The 9,286-nt window shown below is 34.1% G+C and overlaps 1 protein-coding gene across 1 annotated transcript; it reads right to left on the reverse strand.

Moving 5' to 3' along the window:
* Positions 1–426: 426 nt before the first annotated feature.
* LOC129236301 (protein CREG1-like) lies at positions 427–3,440 on the reverse strand. The gene is made up of 3 exons (XM_054870603.1): positions 2,986–3,440; positions 2,835–2,916; positions 427–638 (listed from the first exon to the last, which is right to left on the reverse strand). Exons 1-3 carry the CDS (start codon positions 3,403–3,405, stop codon positions 529–531), a joined length of 612 nt encoding a protein of 203 aa, XP_054726578.1. The 5' UTR covers positions 3,406–3,440; the 3' UTR covers positions 427–528.
* Positions 3,441–9,286: the final 5,846 nt, after the last annotated feature.

The raw sequence follows: 9,286 nt of genomic DNA on the forward strand, positions 1-9,286 counted from the left end.
TTAACTCTCGTAATTTATGCACAGAATTGTCAATAGTTTGTATGTGAACTATTGTTACATCAGAATTAAGTAAATAAATAAATAATTTAAAAAAATTAGAATAATTTTTTCAATGACGGGTGGTCAAAGATGGCGACGCAGAATGAAAATGTGGTTTTCACTGTCACCGCGATGATATTTGATTTGAAATGGTCTAGCCTCAGGGTATGGCCTAAGCAACGGGTCTTGAGATGCTTTAAAAGTGATCCTGACGTGATGACGAATAACCAAAAACTCAGATTTACCACTATAATATCGCGTATTTTTCGATTTTCCCATGTGTGAGAAAAAAGGTAAATTTAGCGCGCGCGCTGTGCAGTGTTGAAACGACTTAAATCCTAAAACTTTGCTTCTGCAACCTTTTCGAAAATAACCAACGCCAAAGTATTCGATTTTTTTATCACATTTTTAATGCTTAATAATTGTTGGTATGTAGGTAAATGGAAACAGGAAAAACCGATTTCCTGATATATTTATTATATTTCAAATTCACAGATGTGCGCTGTAATATTCTTCGGCGCTTATGGTGCGTGGACCACCCTGATAGGCTACAATGAAAATATTTTCAATATCCAATTCGTTCAGATAGAAATGATGCGCTGCAATTAAAAAAAAAAATTTTTTTATTAAAAAAAAAACAATATTAATATTTAAAAAAATTAAAAAAGAAAAATAATAAATACTAAAAAAAATTATTTTTAAGAAAAATTAAAACAAAAATAAAATAAAGTATTTCAAAAATATTAATTTAAATATTATTAATAAGTAAAAAAACATATATTAATATTTAAAAAAGATTAAAAACAAATTATTTATATTTAAAAATGATTTAAAAAAGTTATTAATATTTAAGAAAAAGTAAAAAAAAATTATTATTTAAAACATTAAAAAAAAATATTATTGTTTAAAAAAATTTAAAAAAAGAAATTATTAATACCAAATAAACAAAAAAATTTGTAGGAAAAGTTAAAACAAAAAAACTATTAATATCTAAAAAAGGTTAAAAAAAATTATTAATATATAAAAAAATAAAAAAAAAATAATATATAAAAAATTAATATTTAAGAAAAAATATTAATATAGAAAAAATTAAAAAAAAAATTATTAATATTTAAAAGAGATTAAAAACAAATTATTATTTAAAAAAAGATTAAAAATAAATAAAATAAAATATATTAATATTTAAAACAGATTAAAAAAAAAAATATTTATATTTAAAAATGATTAAAAAAGTTATTAATATTTAAGAAAAATTAAAAAAAAGTAATATTTAAAACATTAAAATAAAATATTAATGTTTAAAAAAATGTAAAAAAAGAAATTATTAATAACAAAAAATATGTAAGAAAAGTTAAAACAAAAAATTAATATTCAAGAAAAAATATTAATATATTATATAAAAAATTAAAAAAAAAACGATTAATATTTAAAAAAGATTAAAAACAAATTATTAGTATTCTATACATAATATATAAAATATAATAATATAAAAAATGTATTAATATTTAAAAAATTAAAGCAAAAAATTATTAATACTAAAAGAAATTAATATTTAGGAAAAATTAATAAAATATTAATATTTAAAATAAATACAAACAAAATATATTAATATTTAAAAAAGATTAAAAACAAATTATTAATATTTAAAAAAAATCAAAAGAGAAGAAAATCGCTAGATAATAATAGGGAGTGAGTTTGTGCGCTCAAAAATGTTCGATACGGCCCTTTAATAATAAAGCAACGCCATGCGCAAGTCCCTACTGCAAGGCGCCGTGAAAACTGACTGACTGACTATTCTCTATGGTAAGATTATTTGCCTCTAAGGTATTTGCCTCTGATCATTAAAATTATTAATCCGATTTTGTTTTTCTGTTTTTGAATAACTTTTTTACTAAATAAAAAAAAAATGATTTTGAGTGACAGCCTTTAAGCGCTCCGTTGCCTGTCTGTTCGTCTGCTTGTATACTACAGCTGTCTAGTTCACAAGTGTCAAATATGATTGACGTATGATGCCATTTGCAAAAATTATAACATCTTTCAATCGGATGATTAATTTTGCGCCACCCTGAACACCATGAAATAAATTTCCACAGACCCGTTGAGGTCGTCCTGGCAGAGTATTTTATATGTTTTTTTATATGTATGAAGCGATGGCTTCAAAATAAGGTGTGCAGTTGGTGCAGGCGTTTTTTTTATACCTTCACAGAGTGCGAAGATTTATATTGCCCGATTTTAGGGGGAGTCGAAGTTGTCCATTAGTTATTTATTCATATGAATGATTGGCGCTTTTGAGTATTTGACCAAGCTTCTCCTCCTATTTGTGGTGTGCTCCTTGATGTGGTTCTACAAATGGAGGAACCTACAGTTCTGAGCCGACTTTGAACAGCAGATGGTGTTTTCTGAGGACCATTTCATAGTAGAAATACACTCGGAGGTTTGCCGAGGGGTGAAGGCTATTCGGAAAAACTTTTTCTATCATTTTATGTTACATGCCCGGAGACTCGAACCTGTCACGCACCAACGCATTCGGCCACGGAAGCCGCCTAAGTAAACAGAGATAAACCTCAAACGGGCAAAAAGAGTTAAAGATGCAACAAATTAAAGGCTCGTTACGAGTATTGTAACTGACTGGTACCCATATCCGAAAGATGGAATGAATTATGCGAAACCATGATGATGTTGGGTCGTAAAGCGACTACCAAAAAAACTTTTTCAAGTTATACCAGGTATCGATTCAGAATTTCCAAACTTATGCCATCTACTACAAATGCAAAAAATTATGTGATTTTGCTTACCTTCAACCCAAATATTCGAATGCTTATGGCGTTTGTTGAATGCTTCCATGTAGTCATTGTATTCTGGGCTTTTTGGGTCCAACTAAGTTATAGAACAAGAGTAGGAAAAGTAGTCTATTTTTTATGGATATTTATCCTTAAGTATTCTTACCTTTTTATTACGACCGCTGATCATGATGCGCGGACACGCCGGCTCCATGGGATTTACACCACGTCTGTTGCACGATCCGGTTTGCTCTTCGCTAAAGAATAAAGTAATTTTGTTGTTATGCAACAAATCAGCACCGGTGAATTCGAAATCTGCCAACAGGAAATGTATACGTCCCGTGGATGAGCCATTCAATGCGCTATCATCCACTGCGAGGATGTTCACCATTGGGAAATCGGTGATTTTCTCATTATGCGATATGCTACCAACGGCAGCCCAGTTGGACTGGTGCACCAACTGGCGCGCTAAAACAGCATCACTGATTGGACGCGGTGGACGTCCGTGGGCGGAGTATCCTGCACAGCAATCGATTGATAGCAATGCGAAAAGTAAACCAGCTAAGATTGCGATTGATCTGGACATGTTGATGAGCGCGTTCACCTACTTATAAGTCGAAATGCGTCTTCGTTGTGCTTAAATAGTAACGGTACGAGGTATGTTTGTATGGTTGTATGCTTGCATTTTCAAGTACTCACATACATATGTACGTGATCATCATCAGTTTATTGCTGAAAAGCACAGATGTATATGGATGGATGTATGTGAGCGATGGGGATTTCCTAGAAGCTCCATATAATAATGATGCATATTTGTATTTATTTCTATTGCAGTGTGTACGAAATGTGCGTATACTTGGTTAATAACATTTGGAACGATTTTAATATTTTTTTGGTTATAAAGAGTCTACCACTTCCAATAAGCATACCTTTGGCCGATATATCAAAAAGCTACCACTCTCAGCTATCAAAGAAGTGTAAAATTCATGCAACCCGAACTCAATAAAGCCCAGCTGTTTTCTAATGCTTCCAAGGTCAAAGGATTGTAAACTATTATTAAATTAGTAATTTCGATTTTTTTTTGATTGCTGCAAACGTAATTCAATATTATTTCGAGAGTGCAATGTAAAGTCTTGCGAAAAGATAGTAAGGAAGTCATCAGGAATTTCGCGGAAAAAGTTCTCCGGTTGAAAAAGCGGGACCTGGACGCAGACACACAAGCATGGACTTTAAATGAGGAAGATGGAATGCCACACTGAGGTAATGCGAACATGGTTTCAGGGAAAGTGTTTAGTCCCCATTGATGTGACGATGCATTAGGCATTTTAAACTTCCTCATCCGCAAAAAAATAATAATTTTTGGCATGGTATGGAATTAAAACAAACAGCTCCTCATGCAGTCCACAAAACAAGTCAAGCGTCCATAGAAGTTGACGAATATCAAAACTAGAAACCCAAACATTCTGAGTTTTTATAAAAAAAAGTTATGTTTAATCATTATTTTGAGATTTTAAAATTTGCGATTTATAATAATAATAATATAAATAATAGAATTAAATAAATAAATACAATTTATGTCTTCGACGATATTTTTTTCTTATTTTCTTTTTTTATCAAAATCAATAATAAAATAAATTTCATTCCTGATTTTTTATCTTTTTTTCTTTTTAAAAATTTATTTTTGGGACAAAAACAAAAACTAAAAAATTTATTTTTAGTTATGAGAGCAAAAATAACGCTCAGGAAATGAGTTTTTTTTTGATCAAAAAATGTTACTCGCTAAATGATTATATTTTCTAAACGATTAATTAAAAAATAAATATTATTCCCGATCAAAAAATAAAAATAAATCCATAATTAAACTCAAGAATTCAGTTTTATTTCCAATCACAAAATATAACTCTATAAGTGATTATATTTTCTGAGCGATTAAATAATAAAATAACGATTATTTCTGATCAATAAAATAAAACTCATAGAAAAATAATTATTTCAGAGCGAAAAAATTACGTCCAAAAATGAGTTTTATTTCCGATCACAAAAATTTGAATTGATAAAATATTATATTTTCTGAGCGATTAATAAAAAAATTATGATATTTCTGATTAATAAAATAAATTTCATTATTTTTTATTCTAATTCATTGGAACCCAACAATCAAACACCAGCAATACGTTGCAAGTACTTGAAACCTTTGTACTATGAACGCAGTTGCGATCTCGAACGTTTTCTTGGTTACGAGCCAGTTGCTGCGGGGAATCCAAAAATATGCTATATCGCACATGAATAGGGTCTTTCACCATAGTGAAGCTTCAGCTCTCACCGATTGAAATGAAGCATAAAATGCCACCTCACGCAGCAGCCAACTTCCCTGAAAGGAGTGTGCAAGGCATCATCAGTAATTTGTATAACGCGATAATTAAAAATTGGACGCAATATGGCTGGCACTGAGTAGAAAGGGAGTTCCCGCCAAGATAGTACACTATCGTCCTTGATGACGTCATGAGCCAACTGACCCTGCACAAAAAAGGCATCGCATGGAATTTCACCAGACATCTTGAGGACTTGGACTTCGCCGATGATATCTGCCTTCTCTTTCACAAACTCTCTGACATGTAAGCGAAGACGGACAGATGGTGGAGCAAATGAAGATGTTAACTGCAGGCTAAACAAAGCAAAAGTGGCGCTCGGGCAAATGCATACAGTATAAGGGAATTCGCAAATCTCCAGGCGCACTAAACTACGAATAGTCGGCTCATGCGTGAAGTCCGTATTGTTGTACGGAAGCGAAACATGACTGGCCTCTAACACCATCACACAGCGGCTACAATCCTTCATCGACAAATGCTTCCGCATCATCTGCAGAATATTCTGGCCAAACACCGTCAGTAACGAAGCAACCAAACGCAGAAAGTAGCGATGGATAGGTCACACATTGATAAAACCACCAGATAGCATCACGAGAATGACACTGGACTGGAACCCGCAAGGAAGCAGAGGTTGCGGTCGACCAAACAACACTTGGAGAAGGTTGATGTTGCGTGAATTAGCAGATGCCGACATCTCAAAACCAACAGCACAGAACCGTGTACGCTGGAAGAGGCTTGTCGAGGCCCTATGCAACCGAGAAAAGTGAACAAGGAAAAAAATTAAAAATCGAAATATATGTACTTGTATTTCTAAATTAATTTTTTTATAGATATCGCTGAAAAATGCTTACATCGTAAAATATTCATAAAAAGCTTCAAGAAATATGCACACATACAACTACAGTTTCAAATACAAGCTTTTGCTAAAAGATCTGAGTGTAAAACGAAGAAATATCTTTTGAATGCGTTCAAATCAATTGATGTGACACTGATGATCTGGCCTCCAAATTAATACTGCATACTCCAGTTTGGATCGTACGAATGAAGTAAATAGTGACTTCAAAGTGTTAGGATACGTAAAATCGGAAGCAAAACGCTGAATGAAGGCAAGTGTAGAATAAGATGAAAAAATTCAAATGACGAAGAAATTGAAAAGTGGAGTCGAAGATTACTCCCAAATCAGCAATTTGATTAAGAGTAGACGTGAGTTCTTTATAAAATATAAATGACGATGAATATATTTCATCTCTAATGCTTTGACTTAGAAAATGACACATGAGAGTATTTCTCAATATTTAGTTGAAGTAGATTCCTATCACACAATGCCACAATATTTCTGAGTTTTGATTGAAGATTATATGAATCAGACAGGCTTAGTACAGCTAAATATTTCGCGCCGCTTTGTATTAACAACAATTAACAATTAAATTCGAGATATTTGAAACAACACACCAATATATGTACTTTCTCTGACTATTTGTATATACATTTTTCTAAATTTTTTTGTGTGTTTTTATTAAAGATTCTTATTCATTTTTTACCGCTACTAGTTATTAGAACTTACCATTTTTGATGCACTGTACCTCAGAGCTTGGCATTACATGGTTAACACATACATATATAAATATTATACCTCCTATATAACTGATAAGCCTTCAATTGAAAAAAAAGAAAAAACAAAATGTTCGTTAACCTCTTCAAGGAATCACATTATACATTATAGTAAAAATAATAAGAAATGGTGCATGTAGGTTTAGGGCGAGCTTCTTGACTCTTTTGTAATATGCGTCTTGATTATTGCATCTTGAATTGATAACACTCGACTCTCTATGCCAAATTGCTTAGCGAATTCTTAATAAGTATTTCTTTCGCCTTTCATTACTAAATATTGCATCTCCGTGGAAGTTAGCTGCATATTTCATTTCTATATATACACTTACAAATGTACATCAGTCGGCTCAAAAAGCAAAAAAAAAATATATATTGCTAATCAATTTCCTGATAGTTTTATTAAGAAATTTGTAATCACCTCTGAAAAAGTATGAGAAATAATTAAATGCAAGTGTGAATGCAAGTGGGGATGTGCTCACATTAGAGAGAAGCAAAATACACCACAACATACATACGTCTCATCTGCAGCGTCGATTTCTACTATCGGATTTCTACTTTCGAGGTAAACCGATAGTCTTACGTTTACGATAATACCAATGCGGCATTTACCCGATACTACGCCACAAGACGGAATCACAGATCACAATCAGTGCCAGTACTTGCATTGTTCATGAATTCAACACAGAAATGCGATTGAAGAAGCGACAAATTCAAATTGAGGGACTCTATACTATCCAAGAGACTGCGATTGACAGAAGAAAACGTTGAAGGAGTCAAGGTTGAGATTAAGAAAGGCCAGCAAGCAGTGTACTTTCTCCCTTACTTTTTTTGCTTTGTTGTGAACTCTCTTTTTAATGATTTGCAGGAAATTGGGCACGTCCAAGCTTATGTGAATGATGTGTGTGTACTAATCTCAGGTCCGTCACTAGTAGCTATTGTATATGCAATAAAATGCGGGCAGCCCAAAACAAGTTTGATCATTGGTGCGAACTGCATAGTCTTTTGGTGAATCCTATAAAAAGTACCTTGATACTTTTCACTAGGAAACGCAATACGGAAGGTTCGTTACTACCCACCTTGAAAGGCGTAACATTGCAACTGTCTTCTGAGGTCAAATACAAAGGGGTAATCCCAGATTGTAAGTTGACCTGGAAGACACACGTCGAGCAGAAGGTCTCTCGAACACTAAAAGCTTTCTAGTAGTATAAGAGAACCTTTGGCAAGACATGGGCGATAGTACACTGGTTGTACATCACCCTGATTAGACCCATTATCACATATCGTAGTATGGTGGAAGGCTACTGCGCCCAATTCCAAACTAAACCCCCTAACCAGACTACAGAGAAGTGTGTGATTTGGGTATGACAGGTGTTATGAGTACGACATCTGGCGATGCCCTTAATGTCATCCTGAACTTGCAACCTCTAGATCTTCAAATCCGGAAGGAAGCAATGAAGACGGCGTACAGACTCAAGTCAAACGGAGTCTGGGGAAACGAGGAATATGCAACCAATTGTCGGAGCGGTGCACACTAATCTGCCAGCAGACAATCGGGTAGGATTTATGGCGTTTGGTTCCCAGATAGAGAGCAATGGTTAAGTCCAGAGAACCTTTTAACAAGATTTCAGCTCACTTTCTACACTGACGGATTCAAAACCAGTGATGGGAGCGGATCTGGTTGCCACTTACACGAAGACACTAGGACTCCTACGCTACAAGACAGAAGGCTACCGTATTCTATGCCATCTTGAATGTAGCATACTAGCTAATTGGGAAAAATTGGTGGCGTTGGGGGGAATTTGTAGTGACAATCAACCTACATTATGAGCCCTTGCCAATCCACGCTGCTCTTCGAAATTAGTCGGTGAATGTAAAACAAAACTGAACAGTGTTGCACAACACAACAAAGTTTGTCTTATTTGAGGGCCTGGTATTGCAAGGAAAAAGTTGGCTGACAAATTGGCTAATGAAGGCACAGCAAGCATACCACTAGGCCTTGAATCCTTTCTAGGATAATGAATTATGCATCAATTCAACTATGGATTGACGACTTCATGAGGTATACCCATAGAAGGCGTTGGCCTGAGTAGGACTCCTGCAAAGTAGCCAAGTGCTTTATGAATAAACCAAACAGGAAATTAGCGACCTTTCTCTTAAAACTTAGTAAGAAGGACCTGAGAGTACCGGTGGCAAGGACTTGAAAGTACTGGTGCGAAGGACCTGCAGCCTATGGTCAGCATTATGGCCATCATGGGAACCATTGGCTACCCAATATGCCTATCCTGTCTTGAGAATGAGGACATTGCAGAACATTTTGTCTGTAGCTGACCGACGTTTCCTACAATCAGACTTACGCTGTTGGGTTGAGATGTGCTGAGTATGGAGAGGGTTGAAGAGTCTTTCAAAACCATTTTTAATATCTATCCTGTCTCATTCTCTCTATCCGGATGTAGTACAATGGTCTTCCTGACTGAGTGCTTGGGCTTG

The sequence above is a fragment of the Anastrepha obliqua genome, chromosome 1 (genome assembly GCF_027943255.1).
Source record: "Anastrepha obliqua isolate idAnaObli1 chromosome 1, idAnaObli1_1.0, whole genome shotgun sequence".
NCBI lineage: Eukaryota > Metazoa > Arthropoda > Insecta > Diptera > Tephritidae > Anastrepha > Anastrepha obliqua.

Bases quoted from the DNA above. Each gene is read 5' to 3' on its own strand.
- LOC129236301 (XM_054870603.1), bottom strand. From the start codon at position 3,405: ATGTCCAGATCAATCGCAATCTTAGCTGGTTTACTTTTCGCATTGCTA. The intron at 2,917-2,985 runs GTAAGAATACTT...TCTATAACTTAG, and splicing joins TCAGCGGTCGTAATAAAAAG to TTGGACCCAAAAAGCCCAGA. The intron at 639-2,834 runs GTAAGCAAAATC...TTTTAATTGCAG, and splicing joins TTCGAATATTTGGGTTGAAG to CGCATCATTTCTATCTGAAC.